At 47.4% G+C, this 24,098-nt stretch overlaps 1 protein-coding gene across 1 annotated transcript in view; it reads left to right on the forward strand.

Moving 5' to 3' along the window:
* Window positions 1-317: 317 nt before the first annotated feature.
* SAMD14 (sterile alpha motif domain containing 14) overlaps window positions 318-24,098 on the forward strand; it is a 28,471-nt gene continuing 4,690 nt past the window's right edge. Inside the window, exons 1-7 of the mRNA XM_056864762.1 lie at window positions 318-369; window positions 10,613-10,770; window positions 13,347-13,656; window positions 15,558-15,645; window positions 16,916-16,990; window positions 21,969-22,128; window positions 23,772-23,891. Coding sequence (XP_056720740.1) covers window positions 327-369; window positions 10,613-10,770; window positions 13,347-13,656; window positions 15,558-15,645; window positions 16,916-16,990; window positions 21,969-22,128; window positions 23,772-23,891 — 954 coding nt within the window. The 5' untranslated portion in view covers window positions 318-326. The remainder of the gene's footprint in view (window positions 370-10,612; window positions 10,771-13,346; window positions 13,657-15,557; window positions 15,646-16,915; window positions 16,991-21,968; window positions 22,129-23,771; window positions 23,892-24,098) is intronic.

Consider the following 24,098-nt stretch of genomic DNA (forward strand, 5'->3'; position numbering starts at 1 on the left):
ATCAGCACCTGGGAGACCCAGGTCTGAATCCCCACTCTGCCATGGAAGCTCTCTCTCTCAGCCTGGCCTACCTCACAAGGTTGTTGGGAGGTTAAAATAGAGGAGAGTGATGTAAGCCGCTTTGGGCCCCCACTGGAAGAAAGGTGGAGTATAAATGTAAATAAGTAAGTAAATAAATAAATCAGGATTTGGCTTTGGCTGCCTTGAAACAGAGGAGTGGCTGAGGAGTCTCTGGGAAGGGGTTCAGGAATTATTCTGCCCTCCTGACTTGGGTCTGGTTGACTCCCGTTTCTTTTGCTTTTCTCTCTCTCTTTCCAGATTGCTCCATGATGTCTTCCTCCAAACTCCAAGATGCAGATGAGGTTTTTGGTAAGCTCCATTTGCCTTTCTGGCCTCCCATCCTCACCCCACCCCATGGCTGTCCCCTAAGCAGAAGCATTTGCGCCTCTCCTTGGACTCTCCTGATTTCCAGAAAGAAAAGACCAAACATTTCTCAAGCCACCCTCCTTGGTTTGGAAATGCCCAATCTCAGATATTTGCATGTGGGGAAGGATACATTCTGTACATGCTCAGAGGCACTGGCTCATTTCAGACTTCGCCGTGAAACCATGGTTAACTTTTGCAATGGTTTGTTTGTGAAACCAGGATTGGACTCGCAGTCTCTCCGTTCATGGTAAGCCTGGGCAAAAGCCGGTTTCATTACCTTTGCTCTGTGGCCAGAGAGGGTGGTACCAGCAAACAAGCTGTCCTACGCTAGGATACATCATGCAAAAACACAGCTCAGACTACCTGGAGATAATAAACCATGATTTGAGGTTTTGCTGTGATGAACCATAACTAACCGCAGTTAGTGGAGTGGCCCACATTCAGGAAGTACAAAACACAGTCCGACCTTACATGTAAACTGAGCATTTGTGAACTAATTCACAAAGGGCTTCTATCTGTTAGCCTTCTTTACAAAGGCTTATTTTAGTGCCATCCAGAATTCAAGATTCTGGGGATTGAACCAGGGACCTTCTGCATACCAAGCAGATGCTCTGCCACTGAGCCATAGCCCCTCCCCTAAATATCACATGGACATACACAGGTATGAATTGTCTCCACATTGGGTAAGACATACACTTACTTGGGTAAGACATACACACACACACACAACAACAACAACAACAACCACCACCACCACCACCTTGGCCATGTGTTTTGCTCAGTACAGATTTTGAAATGGTTGGCATGGTGCCCGCTGCCTGCTGGGCATTTTCCATTTCTGTCCTTTTGAGTTGGCAAGCTTGTTCGAGGGTGGAGATGGAGAGGCGGGGGGAGGGGGGGAAGAGGCCATTCTAGCCATGCTTGCTGTCTAGGGTTTTTTATGGGGGGGAGGGGGAGGGATGTGTCTTGCTTTTAATCCAAACCACCTGGGGCCTTTCTGCACAAGATCAAAGCATGACCCAGCACCGTTTTCCCTTTGTGTGATACTCCCCTGTCTGTTTCCCATGCCGATTGCATCATGTCCTGTCCATTCTCCACAAACAGATGGAAAGCTGGTATGGTGTGGCGTAGTGGTTAGAGGGCTGAAAGCAAATCACGCACTCACAACCTAATCTGACCTCACAGGGTTCCTGTGGAGATACAGAGGAAAAGGGGAACACGTGAAACACCTTGGAGGAAGAGTGAGATTTAAAAAAAATGGATCAGATAAATAAAAGAGCCGATCCCATAAAATATGTTAAAAATCTGGCTAGATACACACTCTGGCATAGCATGGGGGTGGCAGACAATTTCTAAAAATATATATTTCTTTTGTTTAGAAGAAATAAATGTAAGCAAATGTTCCAGGAAGTGGTGTGATGATTAGGAAATAACCCAATTTGTTCAGTGCTTCAACAAGCCTGGAGAACACATGAATACCTGAAGCTGCCTTATACTGAATCAGACCCTTAGTCCATCGAAGTCAGTATTGTCTACTCAGACGGGCAGCGGCTCTCCAGGGTCGCAGGGAGAGGTCTTTCACATCACTTACTTGCCTGGTCCCTTTAACTGGAGATGCTGGGGATTGAACCTGGGACCTTCTGCATGCCGAGCAAATGCTTTACCACTGAGCCACAGCCCCTCCCCTCAGCTCACCAGGGTCTCAGGCAGGGGTCTTTCACATCACCCACTTGCCTAGTTCCTTTAACTGGAGATGCCAGGGATTGAACCTGGCACCTTCTGCATGCTAAGCAGATGCTCTACCACTGAGCCATTGCCCCTCCCCAAGTGAGAATTCCTGACTGGAGCTGTACAGAAAGAGAAAGGAAATTCAGGGAATTAAAACCATTTTTAGGTGTTTTTTTTTTAAATCACAAAATGGTGCAGATGATGCAATGAGAAGGAAAATGAATGAATCATACATTGGGGAACTAACTTGCTTGTGGTTTCTTGCAAGAGTACAGCTGAGGATGGGAGTAATTTGGAATAGAGAGGAGAAAGGGTTACGCAGACCTCCCTCCTTCTTTTTCTTACTATCTCTCCAAGCCCCCCACCCCTTAAATGACTTTCCATTAAAAAATGTATTGGAGGCTCACTTACAGATTGAATTTGGCTTCACATTGGAAAATGCAAATGGAATCTACAAATAGCTCAGAATGGTCTGGGAAACGCAAGCTTCAATTATGCACAGCAGCAGCAACAATAAAATTGCCAATACAATATCAATTTGTAATAGGGCCTGAATGCATGGAACGGGCCGTTAGCCACTCAGGAGTCCGGCATTTTTGCATTTACTCAGGCAGCCGTGTGTTTTAAAAAGTTGTTGACAGCCGGAACTGCCCATGTCAAATCCAGAAATGAAATCCATGCTGTGCCTTTTATGATGGCCAACCTGAATGACCCAAAACATTGTTCGAGCTTTCAAGCTCATCAGAACTTCAGCCTGATGGAGAGTTCTGATGAGCTCGAAATCTTGTCCGATATTTGGAGTTATTTGGGTTGGCCCTCATAAAAAGTATTATGTGGAGTTTGTTTCTTAGGTCTTTTACACATGGCTGTTTCACTCACCGACAACTTCGGGTCTTTGTTTGGACTATGCATGCCGTTTTTGACCGTCAGAGGCCGCCTCACTCTACCCACCTGCCTTTCCCTGTGCTTTGCCCACGTTTTCAAATTCGAGATAAAACAGGTCCCTGAAAATGCAGGGAAAGGCAGGGGGAGAGCGAGGTGACCTCTACCGGTCGGAAATAACATGCATAATCAGAACAAAGACCCAAAGTTATCACAGGGGAGATGGTGAGTGAAGCAGCCATGCTTAAAAGACCTTAAAAAGGTAAAGGTCCCTGTGTAAGCACCAGGTCATTATTGACGCATGGGGTGACATCACATCCCGACGTTTACTAGGCAGACTTTGTTTACGGGGTGGTTTGCCAGTGCCTTCCCCAGACATCTTCCCTTTACCCCCAGCAAGCCGGGTACTCATTTTACCATCCTCGGAAGGATGGAGGGCTGAGTCAACCTTGAGCGGCTACCTGAAACCGACTTCTGTTGGGATCGAACTCAGGTCATGAGCAGAGCTAGGACTGCAGTACTGCAGCTGACCACTCTGTGCCACGGGGCTCCTTAAAAGACTTTAGACTTGTAAAAAATCTGAGTTAGGATTAAATTAGCCTCTCAACCAGCTCAAAAAAGTTATACTAGGATTTTGGGATCCTTTGTAGCCAATGCCAGGCTGGTGGCCCCCTCCATACCCGTCCCGTTCCAGTACTCTTTAGATCTCAGTCTGCAGAAAGTGCCCACATCCTCTCATTTCCCTCCCCATTGAATCGAATAGCATCAAATAGAGATGCCAGCCTCCAGGTGGGACCTGGGGATCCCCCAGAATGGCAGCTCATCTCCAGACTACAGAGCTCAGTTTTACTTGAGAAAATGGGTGCTTAGAGGATGGACTATGGACTATGGCCCTGTACACCACTGAGGTCCCTATCCTCCCCAGGCTCCAGCCCCAAATCTCCAGGAGTTTCCCAACCTGGATCTGGCAACCCTACCTCCCCTCCCCCTGCTGGTGGCCAGAGGGAACCTGGCAACCCTAGCCAGAAGTCCAATTTAGAACTGTGTGCAATGCAATCTCCCTCACACACATGCATGCTCATTCAAGAACATTTCCCCTTGCTCTGCACACAGCGCCCACCTAGAAGGGCTGACTCAGCTTTTGTGCAATGTTTTCCCTTCCTTGTCAGATTCAATCACTGTTGTAGCAAGTTGGGTGTAGTGATCCAGGTTCCGGGGCCCAGCTTTTTTTCTCCTTCTGTTCACAGCGGATCCAGACGGAGCAAATGACATCTGCTTTGAATCTATTCTTAGACCTGTTTGTCCAGAAACAGCAGATTCTTCCTAGAATAGTCAATGGCTAGGGTTGCCAGCTTTGTCTTTGGGAATTCTTGGAGATACCAAGGAAGGATGCGGTACCAAGTAGGGTTGCCAACCTCCAGGTACCAGCTGGAGATCTCCTGCTATTACAACTGATCTCCAGCTGATAGAGATCAGTTCGCCTGGAGAAAAGGGCCGCTTTGGCAAATTGGACTCTATGGCATTGAAGACCCTCCCCAAACCCCTCCCTCCTTAGGCTCCGCCCCAAAAGCCTCCCGCCGGTGGACTTGGGTGAAGGGAAGGAACTTGGCAGGGCTGTGATGCCACTGAGTCCATTCTGCAAAGCTGCCACATGAACACATGAAGCTGCCATATACTGAATCAGACCCTTGGTCCATCAAAGTCAGTATTGTCTACTCAGACCAGCAGCAACTCTCCAGGGTCTCAGGCAGGGGTCTTTCACATCACCTACCTGCCTGGTCCCTTTAACTGGAGATGCCGGGGATTTTGCACCTGTGAGGTTGGGGGGTGCCTGACCCAGATAGCCCAGGCTAGCCCAATCTCATCAGATGAAGATTAGCAGGGTGGGCCCTGGTTGATATTTGGATGAGAGACCACTAAGGAAGTCCAGGGTCGCTATGCAGAGGCAGGCAGTGGCCAACCATCTCTGAACGTCTCTTGCTTTGAAAACCTTACAGGGTCGTCGTAAGTTGGCTGTGACTTGATGGCCAAAAAAAAGAGGTTGCAATGAATTTTTTTTTTTTTAGAAGTGTGTTATAGTGATTAGAATGTAAGACAAGGACTTGGGGAGACCTGGGTTCAAATCCTTACTCAGCCATGAAGCTTACTGTATACACTCGGGCTACTCACTCCGTCTTAAAGGTAAAAGTATTCCCCTCCTGTGCAAGCGCCAGGTCATTACTGACCCATGGGGTGACATCACATCATGACGTTTTCTAGGCAGACTTTGTTTATGAGGTGATTTGCCAGTGCCTTCCCCAGTCATCTTCCCTTTACCCCCAGCAAGCTGGGTACTCATTTGACCGACCTCGGAGGGATGGAAGGTTGAGTCGACCTTGAGCTGGCTACCTGAAACCGACTCCCGTCGAGATCGAACTCAGGACGTGAGCAGAGCTTTTGACTGCAATACTGCAGCTTACCCCTCTGCGCCTTGGGGCACTCTGTCTTCACCTAACCTATTTTGCAATATTGTTGTGAGAATGAAAGGAGAAAGGGGGAATTGTATATGCTGCCCTGAGTTGTTGTTGGTTTTTTTTTAAAGGACGGATAGGATAGAAATTTGAGATGGTATAGGTATAGAGCCGGTGTGCTGCAGCTGTATTGGAGAGGCCTGTGCTTCAATTACCTACCCTGCCATGAATCATTCTGGGCAGCCTTTATCCAGTCTCTCCCTGTGCCTCTCTCTCAGTGCAACTTCCTCACAGAGTTGCGGAGATAAAATGAAGGAGGCCGCACTGCCCTGACCTCCCAGAGGAAAAGTGGGGTTACAATGTGACAGACTGATCGATCTCTGAGCATGTGCAGAGTTCTTCTTTTCATCACCACTTACACCTGACGTGTGTGCATGTGTGTGTGTGTGTGTGTGTGTGTGTAGGGAAGGCCTGCCTGGCATCAAGCTGCCCAAATCCCCACATTTCTCCTTTCCAGTGTGCCTTACAATCCTCAGGAATATGGGTATCCAGGAAGCGCTGAAGTTGATTAATATGAGGGTGGTTGACCTTGACCGAGCTAGGACACTGAGTCGGGCAAGGAGAGCGGGCTCGACTTTTGCGCTAGGAATTTCTCCTCCAATTGCCCTCCCTTCATATTTGAAGTTCCTCACAATCCCTAGTCATAGGCACGCTTTTATGCACGCCAGATTAAATGTCCTGCCGACAGCAGAACTGAGGGGGCGATTGGATAAGATTCCATTCTCAGATCGCTTCTGTGGTTGCGTATCAAGGGTAACAGAGATAACAGATCACCTATTCTGTGATCAGTGGATTGCACCCAGGGCTATTTGGATTGCTCCTGTTTTATCTAGATATTGGCTTCCTGTTGAGCCACGGGCGGTATCACTATTGCTAGCAGACTCTGACCTGGAAATAACTAGATGCGTTGCAAAATATCTGGCAATAGCAGTTTCTTTAAAGTTGCGTTGAAATGATTTTATTGCTGATTATATACGAGTTGAATGGGTCTGTGTATTTATTTCCTTATGTGCTAACTGGAGTCCTTTCTAGTGTTTTACATCTGTGTGTGTGTGTGCGTGCACATACATCCCTGGTGCCGAATTTGCCAAACGGGCCTTGTAATATTTCATGCCCTTCCATATTGATGTTTTCCCTGTCCCTCTCTTGGCTCTTCCGTATAGTCAATTAAGCAGTGGCTGACTTTCAGCACCCGGGAGACTCTTGCCCGTGGCTGTACATGCACTCTCTAACTCACACACCCATACGTACATAGCACTAGGGTTGCCAACCTCCAGGTGGTGGCTGGAGATCTCCTGCTATTACAACTGATTCCCAGGCCACAGAGATCAGTTCCCCTGGAGAAAATGGCAGCTTTGGCAATTGGACTCTGTGGCATTGAAGTCCCCCCCCAAACCCCTCCCTCCTCAGGCTCCACCCCTAAAATCTCCAGGTATTTCCCAACTCGGAGCTTGCTATAGCCTCCATATAAATTTACAGGACCCTCTGCCCTCCATAATTTAAAATGTATCTTTGCAGGAGCATGACCAAAAAAAAGAGAGAGGGAGGAAGAGGGAGAACAAAATGTGTGTGTGACAGAGAGAGAGAGAGAAAGAGAAAGAGAGAGTGTGTGTCTGTGTGGTGCAATGATAGACAGTATCTGCTGACGAAGCTTGCTAGGCGACCTTGAGCCTGTCGCTCATCAGGTTGCCAACTTTTTCAATGAGTCCCTCTAGCTGTCCCTTTAATAGCTTGGTTGGTAAGCAGCGGTCAGAGGGTGTTATTTAACTTAGTGTCATGAAAAGCTTCCACTGTCCATTTCTACTCATTAAACCTCTATGAAAGGGACACCACTTTTCTCCCCCTGGCCAGTTGACAACCTTAGTCACTGTTGTTCAGCCTCGCAGGGTGGTTGTGAGGATAAAATGGAGGAGGGAAGAACAACATGGTAAGCTACTTGGGGTCCCCACTGGGGAGAAAAAGTGTGTTATAAATCTCTAAACAAGTAAAGGGTTTAAAACTTTGTGTGTGTGTGTTAAGTGCCATCAAGTCGCTTCCGACTCATGGCGACCCTATGAATGAAAGTCCTCCAGAATGTCCTATCTTTGACAGCCTTGCTCAGATCTTGCAAATTGAAGGCTGTGGCTTCCTTTATTGAGTCAATCCACCTCTTTAATTAAAACTTTAATTAAACAAAATAGAGTTAGTGTGATTGTCTGAATGCAGCCTCCCCATCTGTAATTAGTTGGGGTCCCTGTATTCGGGCTCTGAAGCCAGGATCTGAAACGTGGTTTTATTACCCACATTTACAGTGCCGTCCTAAGCAGAGTCACACCCTTCTATATCCATTGAAATCAATAGGATAAGAAAGGTATAAGCTAGGGTTGCCAGCTTTGGGATGGGAAATACTGGCGATTTTGGGCAAGGAGCCTGGGGAGGACAGGGACCTCATCAGGGTACAATGCCATATCCCACCCTCCAAAGCAGCCATTTTATTCAGGGGAACTGATCTCTGTTGTCTGGAGATCAACAGTAGTAGTGGGAGATCTCCAGGTCCCGCCTGGAGGTTGGCAGCCCTAGTATAACCCTATTTTGGATTGCACTGTTGGTCTCATGTATAGGGTTGCCAGGTCCCTCTTCACTACTGGCGGGAAGGTTTTTGGGGCGGAGCCTGGTGAGGGTGGGGTTTGGGGAGGGGAGGGACTTCAATGCCATAGAGTCCAATCACCATCACTCTTCCAGAACTCATTCTCTGGCTTGCTATTGTCACCTCTAGCCACATGTCTTGGACAATATTACTGTGGGGTTCACCTGGGGGGGACACAAGAGGACAGTGAAAGGAGAACTCTCATTAGGAGAAAATCCACATTCTGAGCTCCACCCTCTAGTCCTTTCAGGCTTCGTTTCCCCCATCCTTAAAAAAGAGAGAGCACAGATTCAATATGTACTGTGGATAGGGATGCCAGCTCTGGGTTGGGAAATACCTGAAGGTTTTGTGGGTGGAGCCTGAGGAGGGTGGGGTTTGGGGAGGGGTGGGACTTCAATGCCATAGAGTCCAATTGCCAAAGCTCCCATTTTCTCCAGGGGGACTGATCTCTATCGGCTGGAGATGTTGTAATAGCAGGAGACCTCTAGATAGTACCTGGAGGTTGGCAACCCTACTCAAGTATGCTTTCACTTGAAGCATGAAAACAGACGCTGGTTTAATCCAGAGAGTGGTGCGGATTTGTGCATCTGTGTGTGAGGAGGAAATGCATGGTTTAGAATGGAAACCAAAAAGGTTTGTGTGTGAAAGTTAAGCATCTATGGCCTGGCGTGAATTAGCATGTTGTTTGTTTGTGTAGCCTCTAGTATTTGACCATATTTGAACCAGACAGCGTTTGAGAACATTTGACAACTAATGTGTCAATGATCTGACAGATGCCTTGTGAGAGAGTTTAGTCCCTTGAGCTTTATTCGCTCATGTCATCAATTAAAAACAGGCATGTTTCAACCGCTGATATCAGGGTTTTTGTTTTCTCAAAATCTGAATGTCTCCAAACTTTCTCGGAACGGGTGGGTAGGCAGGGTAGACACTTCACAGACGAAGCTTCACAAATCTTCATGTCACTCAGAAATTATGTGTACGGTTAGTTCTTTTTCTAAAATATTACTGTCATGCTTCCCCACGCACTTGAGGAAGCTTACATGACAAGATAAACTCACAAACCCATAACCTCAAACACCATAAATGGGGAAAACAAAGCCTTCATGTGTCCCCACGGCAAGCTGTTGTGAGCGGGAGCTTAATCTGTGGGCGGTTTTCTCCTCACACCTTGGAAGAGCTGAAGGATGGGGAAACATTTGTAGTTTTGTGGAGGATGTAGCCAAGTCTGTCAGGGAGCTGATCCGTGCAAACGGCCTGCCGCATGGACAAATACACCGCTTGGAACAAATTGTGGTGGTCACCCAGTGACAGTAGCCATAATATGACTCGAAAACTGCATCCTACCATGTTGCTCAGCAAAGGTTGAAGCCTTCCTTCCATATAAGGAGGCTTCCGCCAATGTCAGTGGCTCTTCCTCTTGTGGAAAAGCCCTTCCTATGGGAGAAAAGCTCCTTAAACTGGAGGAGGGCTCCAGGAGATTTGGGAAGTGGTGCCTAGGATTTCAGGAGAAAGTGATGTCACTTCCGGGTAATCTCTAGGAATTTACCCTAATCTCTGTGGTAATGGCCATAGAGAACAGGGGAAATTCCTACAGCGTCACCATTGATGCCATGCCCTCCCTTTCCCCCTCCCACTTTTCAAATTAACAAGGATGGAAGATTGCCCACTGCCAGGAGGCACATGGCAAACCTAGGAAGGCTGTGGACTTTGCTGAATGGACTCACAGGTCTACTGTGCTTATTTGGGGCTAGGGTTGCCAGGTCCCCCCTTGCCACTGGGAGCTTCGTTGTGGTGGGGATGGGTGGGGGGGAACGTGGAAGTGACGGGGACGCTCTAGCACATTCCTCCAAAAACTCAGTGGAGACCATAGAGTTTTTGGAGGAATATGCTAGAGCGTCCCCGTCACTTCTGGGGTAAACCTGGAAGTGACGTTATTGCACTGTGCACCCCCTTCAGCTGGCCTGCTTCTGCCCGCCAGCCAGCTGAGGTATGGTGGGCAGCCCCATTAATTGCCGGGCAATTGCCTGCCATTACCGGGCATCTGGCAACCGTATTTGGGGCCAGGAGGTGGGAATCACATCCACTCTCTTATCACATTTTTTAAAAGGGTGATGCAGAATGTCAACGTGTACCTCTCTTCTCTGAACACTTTCTCTGTGTCTCCTCCCTTTCTAACCCCTCATTTCATCATCCCCTCCCTTCCGCCTCCATGACCCTCCTCCGGGGGTTTAATTTTAACCGCTCATTCTCCTTGCTTCCCGCATTATCTGCTTTATGTTGTCTCTCGTCGCATGCCCCGCTTCTTCTCCTCCCCTCCCTCCTGGTTCTCCTTGCTGCCGCCGGCTCCTCCATCTCCTTGCCGCTGTTGTGCCCTCCCTCTTGCCCGCCATCCCTCTGCCCTTCTCTGCCCCCCACTCCCGTTTCTCTCTTTCACTCCCAGATTTTAATGATGTGATTCCAGAGACCCAGAGGCTGGACAGCAGCTTGCAGAAGGCCCGAGCCCAGCTCTCCGGCAAGGGCAGGCGGCAGCGGCCCTCCCGGTCCCGCTTGAGAGACAGCGTCAGCTCCACAGAAGGAGAGGACATCTTGGAGAAGAAGGTCAGTGCTTGGAGCCCCCCCCCCCCCTTCCATGGATCACTCAAGTGATATGTCAGTTGCCAGCTGCGGGCAAGGAAATATTTGGAGATTTGGGGGTGGAGCCTGGGGAGGGTGGGTTTTGGAGGAGGGACTTCAGCAGGAAGAAAAGATTTTGAAGTTTAAGGATGTGTCACTGGCCACCAAGACTAGATGAATTCATGCCATCGTATTCCCTATTACTATGTATGGGTGTGAAAGCTGGACAGTGAAGAAAGCTGATAGGAAGAAAATAGATTCCTTTGAAATGTGGTGTTGGAGGAGAGGGTTACGGATTCCGTGGACTGCCAAAAAAACCAATCAGTGGGTTATAGATCAAATCAAGCTGAACTGACCCTAGAAGCTAAAATGACTAAACTGAGGCTATCGTATTTTGGTCACGTCATGAGACGACAAGAGTCACTGGAAAAGACAGTCATGCTAGGAAAAGTGGAGGGCAGCCGGAAAACAGGAAGACCCAACAAAAGATGGATTGACTCAATAAAGGAAGCCACAGCCTTCAATTTGCAAGATCTGAGCAAGGATGTCAAAGATGGGACATTTTGAAGGACTTTCATTCATAGGGTCTCCATGAGTCGGAAGCAACTTGACGGCACTTAACACACACACACACTTCAGCAGAGTACAATGCCATAGAGTTCATTGAGGTCTGGAGTTCTCCCGGAATTCCAACCGATCTACAAACTACAGAGGTTGGCTTCCCTAGAGGAAAGGACAGCTTTTGAGAGGCAACTCTATGGCGTGGTAGGCACAGAGGAGGATCCTCCTAGTAGGGTTGCCAAGTGCCCGGTGGTGGCAGGCAAAACCCCCACCAATCCACCCGGCTGCCCGCTGACAAGTTGAGGGTCAGCGGGCAAGCATGCACGCATGCACCCACGCCACACCACATCACTTCTGCTTTATACCCAGAACCACCGCATCACAACGGGCCTTTTACCACTCAGACTCCCAGTTTGAGTGGTAAAAGGCCCCTTGCGATGCGGCAATTCTGGGTGTAAACCAGAAGTGCCTCAATCGCATTGGCACGACCGCACACACATGCGATCTTTGCCTCAGCTCTGCCCCAAAAACCTCCCGCCAAAGGAGAGGGGGGATCTGGCAATCCTACCTCCTAGTGATATACCAGACAGCATCACATGGAGTCAGGGTCTCAATCCTAGTACCTGTGATGACTTTGCCAGCCCCTGACCCCAGTGTGTGTGTGTGTGTGTGTGTGTGTGTGTGTGTGTGTGTGTGTGTCTAGAGTGCTGCCAAATTGCAGTCGGCTTATGGCAACCCAGTATAGTTTTCAAGTCAAGAGATGAATAAAGGTGTTTTGCCATTGCCTTCCTCTGCACAGCAACCCTGGTATTCCTTGGTGGTCTCCCATCCAAGTACTAATCAGGGCCGACCTTGCTTAGCCTCTGAGATCTGATGAGGTGAGGCTAGTCTGGGCCATCCTGGTCAGGGCTTGACCTAAGGTTGCCAACCTCCAGGTAGTGGATGGAGATCTCCCGCTATTACAACTGATCTCCAGGCGCTAGAAATCAGTTTCCCTGGAGAAAATGGCTGCTATGGCAATTGGACTCTATGGCGTTGAAGTCCCTCCCCTCTCTAAATCCCACCCACCTCAGACTCCACGCCCCAAATATCCAGGTATTTCCCAACCCAGAACTGAGGACCCTAGACTGACCCCAGTACACCCTAATAACAATAAGCCATACTGTACCACGGATTCCATGGACTGCCAAAAAAACAAATCAGTGGGTTATAGATCAAATCAAGCCTGAACTGACCCTAGAAGCTAAAATGACTAAACTGAGGCTATCGTATTTTGGTCATGTCATGAGACGACAAGAATCACTGGAAAAGATAGTCATGCTAGGAAAGGTTGAGGGCAGCCGGAAAAGAGGAAGACCCAACAAGAGATGGATTAATTCAACAAAGGAAGCCACAGCCTTCAATGTGCAAGATCTGAGCAAGGCTGTCAAAGATGGGACATTTTGGAGGACTTTCATTCATAGGGTAGCCATGAGTCGGAAGCGACTTGATGGCACTTAACACACACACACCACATTTATAATGCTTGACCTCAAAAAAGATACCCCCCACTGTAGCACTTCACTTGCCCAAAAAGAGCATCCTTTCACTCGATACGTTTAAAGATGAAGAGCCCTCGGTTCAATTTTAAGTGTACGTTTAAAATGTTTCTATTTGTTTTAAATTTTAATCTGGCAAAAAAAAAACATTTCAAAAAAGAAAAAAGTGAAGCTCAGAATTTTTAAATAAAAAACGAAAAAATTCAAAAAGAAAAAAGTGAAGTTCAAAAAAAATTAAAAAATTAAAGGAAAAAAAAGCAAAAAAGCAAAGCTCAGAATTTTCAAATGAAATAATGAAAAAAATTCAAAAAGAAAAAAGTGAAGCTCAGAATTTTTTTAATTACAAAAGGAATAAATTAAAAATTTAAATTAAAAAGTAATTTAAAAATCAAGTTTTTATCTCTGTGCAAGGATCAGGGGGCACCTGGGTCAGAGCTCCCTATGTTCTGTTCCCCTCTGCAGGTGGGCGATGGCTACGGGAGCCCTCTCCAGCGCCTGAGGTCCCCCCTCCACGGCTCTCTCCAGGTCTCCTCTCCACTCTCCGGTACCTCGCCGTTCGCTCGCGGCACGGAGTTCTCCTTTGACACCGCGACCGTCCGGAGGACAACTGACCAGGAGGAACACCTCTCATCGCCCCTCATCCGTTACCGGCCCCTGACCAACACCTCCTCCCAGGAAGCCTTAGGGGGCACCCCCACCAGCTCCTCCCCCAAGTCCTGCCCCAGTTCCGATAGCTCGCCCATCTATGCACGCAGAGAGAGGCACAGTGAAGGTAACCAAGAGCTCGGGATGTTTGGGGCAAGGGAGGCCATGACCAAGCCACCAATCTTAGCATGGATTAGACCAGGGGATCTAGGGTTGCCAGGTCCCTCTTCGCCACCGGCACGAGGTTTTTGGGACGGAGCCTAAGGAGGCAGGGTTCAGAGAGGGGAGGGACTTCAATGCCATAGAGTCCAATTGCCAAAGCTGCCATTTTCTCCGAGTGGACTGATTTCTATCAGCTGGAGGTCAGTTGTAATAGCAGGAGATTTCCTGCCACCACCTGGAGGTTACTCCAAATCTAACACAGATCAACCATACAAAGTATAGCTAAACAACAGACTGCATTATACAATAACATTGACAAACGCATACAATAAGTCCTGTTTCTTAAGCATAAAGACACAAAGTCACAATATTTCAAGGTTTCCAAAATTCACTATCCTAAAGACAGACAAAAAGTCCAACAGATACCAATTCAAGGTTTTCTTCTTCTTTCAGGTGTGGATTCCAGGTAAGTATTACTCAGTCCCAAAGCAGGGGATCAAAAGTGAAGAGGAAGATGGCTGTTTCAGTTTTTCATCAGTTCCACTTCACCAACCTTATATCCCGTCTCTTATTTCATATTAAAGAATCCACATCCAAGAATCCTTCATAAGGTTCCTTCCCAGGATACCAACAATTTTATTTCTTAACAGTCTTCCTAACAGTCTTCCAACAGGTTCCTTCTCAGGATACCATGTATCCTGAGAAGGAACCTGTTGGATGTCTGTTAAGAAATAAAATTGTTGGTATCCTGCTGCCAAACAACCTGTCCTAGCAATCAAATCTCCAGTGCCCAGTCAGAAGCTTTGCTGGGCCCAAGCCCCGCACGCCCCACCTATTTCCTAAAAACACTGGTGAGCAGCAGGAAAGGTGTCTGCAGGCACCATCTGTAAACTCTCTGCAGATTGAACCATATGCGGAAGCAGCTGGGATTTTTCCATGCTTTTATTAGTTGTGTTAGGAGCTGATGCAGCTGTTCTCATGCCTGTGATGTGGTGTGGCCATGGCACAGTGGGAGATCAACTCCTCTGCACACAGAAGGTCCCAGATTCAATCTCCAGCATGGACACTTAAAAAAAAAAAGGATCAGGTAGGAGGCAGTGGGAAAGCCTCTACCCGAGACCCTGCAAAACTGCTGCCAGTAGGAGCAGACATTGCTGACCTTGATAAAGGCCCCTGTAGAGTTATTCATGGAGGACATGTGGGTTGCCCTATCGCCGTATCTGCTCTGCATGTGTGCATACATGTGCATGCACACAGGGAGCAGCTGTCAGCACATATTTGTGTGCAGACCTATTCCCCACATGGATTTTTAAAATGATAGTAGAACAGTGTGGCTGCCCCAGAAGGGTCCCATTCAAAAAATTTAATGGGTACTTCATAAACTGGATTTCAAACTCAGGCCCTAAATTTGACCTTGAGTCAATCACACACTCTCAGCCTAGCCTACCTCACACGGCTGTTGTGAGGATAAAATGGAGAAGAGAACGGTGTAAGCCCCCTCGGGCCTCCACTGGGGAGAAAGGCGGGGCCTAGGTTGTCAATAAATAAATAAATAAATATAGCTGCCTTCTACACTTTTGGTTTCCAAGGCTTGATTTTCATCCAGGATTTTTAGCATTAGCACTTGTTTCCAACTTCAGATCGTCTCTGTGGGACATGAGTGGAAATCGATGGTGCCCCTGAGTATGTGCAAAGTATTTTTCCTCTACAGAACCACGCCCCACTCCTGTGAGATGGGAAGGAAGCGCTGTTAGAAGCGGAGGCGGCTGTTCTCATGCCTGTGGTCATGTGGGTGGGCCATGGCACAGTGGTAGATTTTTGGTATGAATCTTATTTTTGTTTGTTTGTCCCCCCCCAACCCCCCAGATGACTGCCGGGATACGAGTCCTCCAGAGCCTGCCAGCCCCACTATTGGACTTGACAAGAAAACCAGGAGGAAATTTCTGGATTTAGGGTGAGTCCCTGAAGTTGGATATATTATAAAAAGAGTATAGCAGGGAGAAAACTGGATTAATTCTCCTCGTTTCCCCAGAGTTCAGTCCATGGCCATCTTGGGGCTCAACTGCAGGTTATGTTTTCCCCAGCTCTTTCCCAGACCTGTATGATCCACATAGGGTTGCCAGCTCCGGGCTGGGAAATACCTGGAGATTTGGGGGGCGGAGCCTGAGGAGGGTGGGGTTTGGAGAGGGGAGGGACTTCAATGCCATAGAGTCCAATTGCCAAAGCGGCCATTTTCTCCAGATGAACTGATCTCTATCGGCTGGAGAGAAATTATAATAGCAGGAGATCTTCAGCCACCACCTGGAGGTTGAACTGAGAGAAATATGCACAAGTACTACTACTACCACTACTACTACCACCTGGAGGTTGGCAACCCTAAGATCCACATGTGCTTCCAAGTTCGGCATTGGGAGCTCAATTCCCGGGTGTGCAGGGCCCAATTCAGATTGAGACCAGAACTTGAAAGGAGAAAGGTCTTTGGCCTCCCCACGAGGATGTTTTCTTCACCTGAAATGTCCCCAGGGGGCTGTTATTTGCCCCTTTGGGAGCTCCTTGTTTACTGATGGGGTACATGATGGATTCCACAATGAGGTGAGCAGTGTCTCCCCTTCCCCCCCCCCCGGGCCATTTCAGATTGGCAAATGACAGCGTCTGTAGTTTAGGTTTTGCTGGCACCCCAGGCTCAAGTGAGGACAGCAGAGTCAGCACACTTTGAATCAGTGCTATCTACGTTTATTTACAGGTGAAAAAAATACATACAAGCAAGTTCTGGCTTTCTCCGACAAAGTGCTTCGCCAGACACTCTATTACTAACAGAGCTAATACATACAATCTTTGTACAGCTATATACAATTCTGCCCAGTCTTTTAACAAATCAACTACAGTTGCTGAGCCATCATTTTGTACCTGTCCAGGCCAGTTCTGACTACATCTTTCTTACAGTCATGTGACTACAGCTGTCAGTAAACTGTCAAGTAGATTATTTCCATCTCCTTACTGTCTGCAGTCTTTCTGTACATACTACAGACATAGTACATGGTGAGCGGGGGAAGGCATGATTACTCTCTCCACATGTGCTTCAGTCCCAATACACAATTGGCCCTGTGCCCCTGGGAATTCACTTCCCGGCGGGGAACTTAAAAGGGACAGTCCCCATAGCAGATCTGGATCCACCCCAAGGAACTGTGTGTTGTGTTTCCTAACTTGTGCTTTCTCACCTTCAGAGTAACTCTCCGAAGAGCATCTTCTGGGAAAAGCAGGAAAGAGAAAGGGGGCAATCGGCTATCTATGGGCAACAGGTAAGCAATTTGAATGTCCTCAGAATTCTCCCAGTGGTAATTTACCTTTATGCCTTTATAACAGAGTGCTGTTTGTAAAACATTGTGTTTGAGGACAGACTCGATGAAGACGTAGGAAATGAGAAGATAGTGCCTTCCGTTGTCTTTCCCATTTTACTTTCCCATGATTATTATAACATTGTATCCCTTGTCTGTAGTTTGAATTGTTAATACAATTTGTATATTTGTGTAGGTCTCCCGTTTGTGGGAGGCTTGTTTTTTATGTAAGTCTCCTTGAGGATTTGATACATGTACCTTTGATGGATTCACAATGTTAAAGACACAAGAACATTTTTTATCATCCTTTGTTTGGCAGCTTATTTCTCTGTGCCCATTACACAATTGGCTGGGGCCCCTTTGTTCATATCAGTTATTGCTGAGTAACCCCTTTTTCTGTTTGAGAAGTGTGTTAGTGTATGAAACCAGGATTCAGTTTGCAGATAAACACTCATATGCTAGTGTGACTCAACAAATCCAGGTTTCGTTGGGTTTGCTGAGTAGTTGGGGAGAGCAATGCCATGGAATGAGCCAAGATTAAACTAGAATTAAGCCAGGATTTCTGCATTCTTTTCATAGGTAACAAAAGCCCTGTTCAGTTGTTGCAATTTTGGGGATCCAACCACATGTAAGGGGCAATCATGTTGTCCATGATCCTCTTGACATGTGTGGTTGCTGTTTTATGTGAACAAGACAACATGCATATTTTTCCAGTTTGAGTACATGCAATCAAAAATCCAGATTTTTTGATGGGCACATATTCACATGTACTGAAGTTGGAAAATACACGGGTTTGCCGGGCTAGTGTCTAATTGTGTGGGGCGCTCTAGCGGGACCCGGCCCATTAAGAGTGAGAACCCAGCCATACCCCAGCAGAGTGACCCAAAGATGACATACAACCAGCTTGGAGGAATGGCACAACTTTATTGTTTGCAGCAGCAAGGCATTGGCATGGCATGGGAGCGTTATCCTACCATCGGCCTGCCACCATTGCAGGCCGATGAAAATACCCAGCCATGCTGGGCCACTTTTGAGATGGCAGTTCCTGGGACACACGAGGGCGGCAGCCAGCTGTGTGGTCCCCCGCCACTTGGAAGGAGGCCATTTGACAGCACATGGCAAGGCATGCCCCCTGACAGCCCCCGCCGGGTTGTTCATGGCAGCCTTCCATCTTGGCCTGTCCCCTTCCGGCCTCCCCCAAAATCCCTTATTGGGATCCTCCCTGTTGGGGAAAAAGGCACGCAGGCCAGTTTCCCCCCCAAACTGGATCCGGCCCCCATGCCAAACCGCACAAAGTTGTGACGAAAGAGCAAGAACAAATTAAACAAACCTCAAATAGTATGATACAGCGATGGGTGGGAGGGACAATTGGAAGCCGACTGAGGGCTGCCCTGAGCGCGGCCTCTTTAAATGCCGGGAAGCCGGACCTGAGTGAAAACTCAGGTCCGGCTGCTCAGAAGCCAGCTCTTCCCCCCCCCCGTTGGGAGCCCGAGCCTGATTGGCTCGTTCAAACTGGCTCCCTCCAATGACGGGCGGGCAGGCACGCAGCTGCAAAAGCAGCGCATGGTACGACGCCACTTTCCCCCATCCAGCTGCCTGAGGAGTGGAGGAGCCCGCGCCGGCCAGAAGCCCCGGGCTCCCCCTGTTCAGCGGCCGCCCGCCCTCGGAGCGGGGGGGGGGGGCGGTTCGCTTGCACCCGCCACAGCCCAGCCCAGCAACCTTGGGCTCTGCGGGTAAGTCGGAGCCCCGTTTTCACACAAATCGGTGACTGTGTATATTGAGAGCATTGTACATAGTACAGTCTTCCCTTACATACAACCAGATCACCAAAATGGTAATGACTGAACAGGGCTAGAGCCAGGATTTCAGGTCCTTCAATCCACCTCTCTCTCTCTCTGCCACTGATTTCCCCTTTATGTCTTGCCCAAGACATTTATGAACAGCTCCTTCTCAAATGAAAACTAGATGACCACATGGGTGGGGGACATTAGTGGAGGGGTCTTTCAGCTAAATGAGCAGCCTACTAGCAGAAGTTCTTAATACACTCTCCTGGCTAACAAGAAATAGCTGTGTTGGTCCACCGAAAAATCCCAGAACTCATGACATACTTTTTTCAAAATTTATTAAGATCAACGCAAATATCACAAAACAGCAAGCAAGCTATTGAGTTCTCCAGAATCAGGCTGGATGTCCAGTGCAAAGAAAAATAATAATAATAATAAGGGGAGAGGGGGAAAGGAGAAAAGGAAGTTTTAAGGTCTGATGAATCACCCCCCGCCCCAGCCTACAGTTTGCAGTGTTTTAAGAATGGAACGCAGGGGATACAGTTACCAACTTAATAGGATTGTGCTGGCTGAAAACAGGCTGGTTGTGAAATGAAGAAGCAAAAAGTAAAATGATGGTTGCCATTTATTCACTTCTGTATTTCTATCCTGCTTGACTTACTAATGGGGACACCAAATGCTCCTGGTAATCTCGGGAGCATAGAGTAGTGGGGCCTGGGAAAGGGGAGCGTCATGCAATATGGTGGAGGCCATAGAGGTTGGGAAATTGCTAGAGTGTTGCAGAGGCAATGACTGGAAGGGACATCGACACCTCTATGACATCACCCTCCCTCTGTTTTCTTCTTCTGCGAGAACAGGCAGACGTTTAGCCGATTTGCCTTCGGATTCTCTGGTATGACATTGGTTGTGTCTCTGCATTGGTTTGCAGATCAGCTGGGATTCTCCGTTTTCACACTGGTTCTGTTGGACTTGTTGTTTCAGTTTGCATTGGGAGGCTTTTGACCAGTAGTTGCTTGCTCATGTGTTTTTGTCTATTGGCTTCTTTACCCTGGAGGAAAGCATGGGTTTTTTTCCCCCTCATAAGAAACAATGGAGACAAGCAGGATCATTAGGGGAACCTGGTTTGTGGCCTGTAGAATTAGACCCCTTGATCCAATCTACTCGAAACTTGGAGGGTTCTTTAGTGGACAGGCAGGACTAGGTTTCCTGCAATTTTGGTCTCATTTGATTGAAAAACAGCCGCCCAGAAAAAGTCTCCATGGGGAATAATGGACCTGAAAAATTTCTGAATCCTCCCCCTCCCAAAAAAATTAAAACTTGGAATACCAAAATAGTATTGGGGGACCCAAAGGTCAGTATTTATGTCCATCCCAAAACCCAAATCTAAAAAAATACTTTTTTATCAGGTACATATCCCTATCAGAGCCAGCATGGTGTAGTGGTTAAGAGCAGTGGTTTGGAGCGGTAGAGTCTGATCTGGAGAACCAGGTTTGATTCCCCACTCCTCCACATGAGCGGCGGAGGCTAATCTGGTGAACTGGATTTGTTTCCTCACTCCTTCACATGAAGCCAGCTGGGTGACCTTGGGCAAGTCACTCTCTCTCAGCCCCACCTACCTCACGGGGTGTCTGTTGTGGGGAGGGGAAGGGAAGGCGATTGTAAGCCGGTTTGAGTCTCCCTTAAGTGGTAGAGAAAATCGGCATATAAAAACCAACTCTTCTGCTTCTACCAGAGATCTAACCTGATAACCAGTTTCATCCAGCACCATTTTATATAGCCAGATCTGCCTGGCGTTCCATGCAGAGGGTTGACACAAGGCCTTAAAGTTTTGATAAGAACTCTCTCTTTTTTCTCCCCTCTCTTTTGTCTTGTTTTGTTTGAACTTCCAGCATGGTGAAGTGTTGTGGAGAACATAAAACCTTGCATCCTGTTATCTGAGCTGATCTTAAATGACATTTCTTGTTTTTGAACCTCAATAATGTTGGTTGCCTGGGTTTGCCCTAAAATATACAGCTCTAGAAGTGTAGGCAGCTGAAATTGATTTCCCAGTTGTATTGTAATATATACCTTGTGGCTGTTTTGCATATGACATGTTATTTCTGAGCTCAAAAGGAAAGAATCAAATCTTGTGTGGTTGTTATATAAATATTGCAAACCATCCTGTTTTAATAAATTCCCCCCCTTTTTTTTTACCCTATGGAAACATAGATCAGGGAAGACAGGATTTCCCAACCCACCCCAGGATGTCAAGCTTTAATCTATTTAAATGGTAGATTAATGAATCAAAGCTTTTATTTCAGATTAAAATCTCCCCCACCTCAAGCTAAGTGATGAGATGGAAGCAGGCAAGCCTCTCCCTCAAGGCCCTGCACACAGACAGAGTGGCTGCTTTTTCCCACTTCCCGATATGATGAAAGGAAAGCTTAAAAGAGGACCCCACCCACCACATCACATTTGAATCTACAGACCACAGACAGATTTTTAAAAATGCAATCCTATGCAGAGTAACACCAGTCTAAGTCCATGTAAAACAATGAGCTTCGCCTGGAGAAACTCTGCATAGGATTGCACCAAAAATACAGCCCTGTTCAGATGGTCATAGGATTGCCAACTGGTTTGTAGGGGGAGAAGTCCTGCCCCTTTAATAGAGGGTTAGTGCATGCAAATGGGCAGCTGAAGCTTTTCAGGGTTTGGAGGTAAATAAAATTAACTGATATTTGCTTACACCTCCCATTTATCCAATCTGGGTGGGAAATTACCATCCCCCCAGCCCAAATTTCCCATTCTCAAGGAACTGAGGAAAGGGAGAAAAATGATATCTTCATTCCCTCCAGGAATTTCCCCTAGACTCTGTGGTAAAGACCATAGAGATTAAGTGAGGCCGCCAAGAGCGTCACCCAGCGGTGACATCACACTAACCCCAAACTCTGCTCTCTCCAGGCATTGCTCCTAAATTTCCTGGCACTTTCCTAGACAATATTGGGAAGCCTGTATTTGCTGTAGATCAAACTGATATTAAAGAGACAGCTACCCATTTAAAAGTGGGAACCCTAGATGTGATGTCCATATGAACTAGGAGCTTGCTAGCTGCATGTACGTCGTGTCCCATAATCAGTTCACTAATCTCATTGTCGCTGTTTTCTTTCCCTCTTTTTCAGAGAACTGGTGGAGGGCTCCAGCCGTCCCTCAGTGTCCCCTTTCATGCCTTTCTCGTGGTTCACAGATAGTGGGAAAGGCTCTGCTTCCTCGGGCAGTACGGCCTCGCCCTCTTCTTCTCCCAAGAACGAGGCCTTCAGCCACAAGAAATCTGCCTCACAGGTGGTTGGGGCAAGGACTAAGAAAAGGGATTTCTCTCATTGAAAGTCCCCCCCTCCCAGCTGCTGCAGTCTAAAAGACAGGCACAGTATAGTACGGGAGGAGGCATCTTTATTGGGGAAATGTAGGATTGCCAGCTCCGGGTTGGGAAATACCTGGAGATTTGGGGGGTGGAGCCTGAGGAGGGCGGGATTAGGAGAGGGGATTCAATGTCATAGAGTCCAATTGCCAAAGTGGCCATTTTCTCCAGGGGAAGTGATCTCTGTCACCTGGAGATCAGTTGCAATAGCAGGAGATCTCCAGCCACCACCTGGAGGTTAAGACAAAGACAAGTTAGCTTGCTGTACAAGGGGATTGTAAGAAAGTAATATTCAAGGTTTGTCAAACGTGCATACGCATGTAGCGCAAAACATAACGAAATGGTCTACATAAACTGAACAACAATTCCACAAGGGGGAAGGACACACATAGCCCAATGGCCCAATAGAGCCAATGGCCCAAAATTCAACAAGAATATTGTATATGCTCCATAATGATGGCAAGTAGTGAAGACTTGTAAGGCATCTGCAGTAAGACAAGTGTGGTTCCAGTCGTCTGTATGTAGATAATCGGTACTACAATGATCCGGTATTATCACCTGTTTCGATTATAGGAAATATTCCTCAGGAACACTGATGGATATGATATTAAATATTAATAATTGTTCAATATCCTATAGGTTATACCTGAATATTGGATTGGTTTCTGGCTTTTGGCGTTTTGCTGTTACTTTCTTACAACCACCTGGAGGTTGGCAGCCCTAAGGAAATGGGGTAGGGGGAAGGAGTTCAACAACTCTTCCCACTGTGCTAAAACATTATTCTATACTCACCTCAAGTCCTTTATTGTAGAAAGGTGGCTTGAAATATCCAGAATAGATTCCTCAAGCTCTAAAATCTGATCTCCTGACTGTACCTTGATTCTGACCATTTCTACTTCCCTTGTGGTTTCCTAAACCACATGAGTCGTTAACTGAAAGCAAATTACCCCTAAGGTTACTTTCAGCCCAATCCTTGGGGTTGCCAACTCCGAGCCAGGAAGCACCTGGAGATTTTGGGGGTGGAGCCTGTGGGGTTTGGGGAGGGACTTCAACGGGGCATAATACCGTAGAGTCCACTTAGATTACACTTATAAAAGAGCATGACATGTTATTACAGGGAGGGGCTGTGGCTCAGTGGTAGAGTATCTTCTTGGCATGCAGAAGGTCCCAGGTTCAAACCCCGGCATCTCCAGTTAAAGGAACCAGGCAAGTAGGTGGTGTAGGAGACCTCTGCCTGAGACCCTGGAAAGCCGCTGCCGGTCTGCCTAGATTATTGGGGTCTGCTGAATTTGATGGACCAAGGATTATTGGGGTCTGCGTAGATTCTTGGGGTCTGCTGAATTTGATGGACCAAGGATCTGATCAGGTATAAGGCAGCTTCATGTGTTCATGTGTACTAATTAAGGAATAGTTCCTTATAATAAGTGGACGGCAAAGCCAGCCAGGGTCAGAAACCCTGAAGGCAAATGATTCCCAGCCAGAGATGAGCCCCAGTACCTATTCAATAAATATATTTTAAAAAACCTTCCCAATGATTGCAACTTCTCAATGACTGCTTCCTCGACAGGAATCCACCCTAAGCGACGACTCCACTCCCCCTAGCAGCAGTCCCAAGACCGTGAGCACGGCGCCCCCCGAGACCAAATGTTCCTACCCCTACCACACGCTATCACAGTCATCGGACGAGGTGAGTCACTTAGCAAACAGAGACCTGGCTCAGCTGGGTAATCTGGCAGCGATCCTTGCCTGGATATGAAGGAATCGGCCCTTTACTCTTCCTGAGGAGGAGAAAGTTGTGTTGGGTGTTACAGTGAGTTATATACTGCCACCAAGGACTTTTAAAAAAAATCAGCCCAGCAACCTCCTGTCCTTATTTAAATTTTATTTATTTAAA

Source organism: Euleptes europaea, chromosome 18 (assembly GCF_029931775.1).
Source record: "Euleptes europaea isolate rEulEur1 chromosome 18, rEulEur1.hap1, whole genome shotgun sequence".
NCBI classification, from domain to species: domain Eukaryota; kingdom Metazoa; phylum Chordata; class Lepidosauria; order Squamata; family Sphaerodactylidae; genus Euleptes; species Euleptes europaea.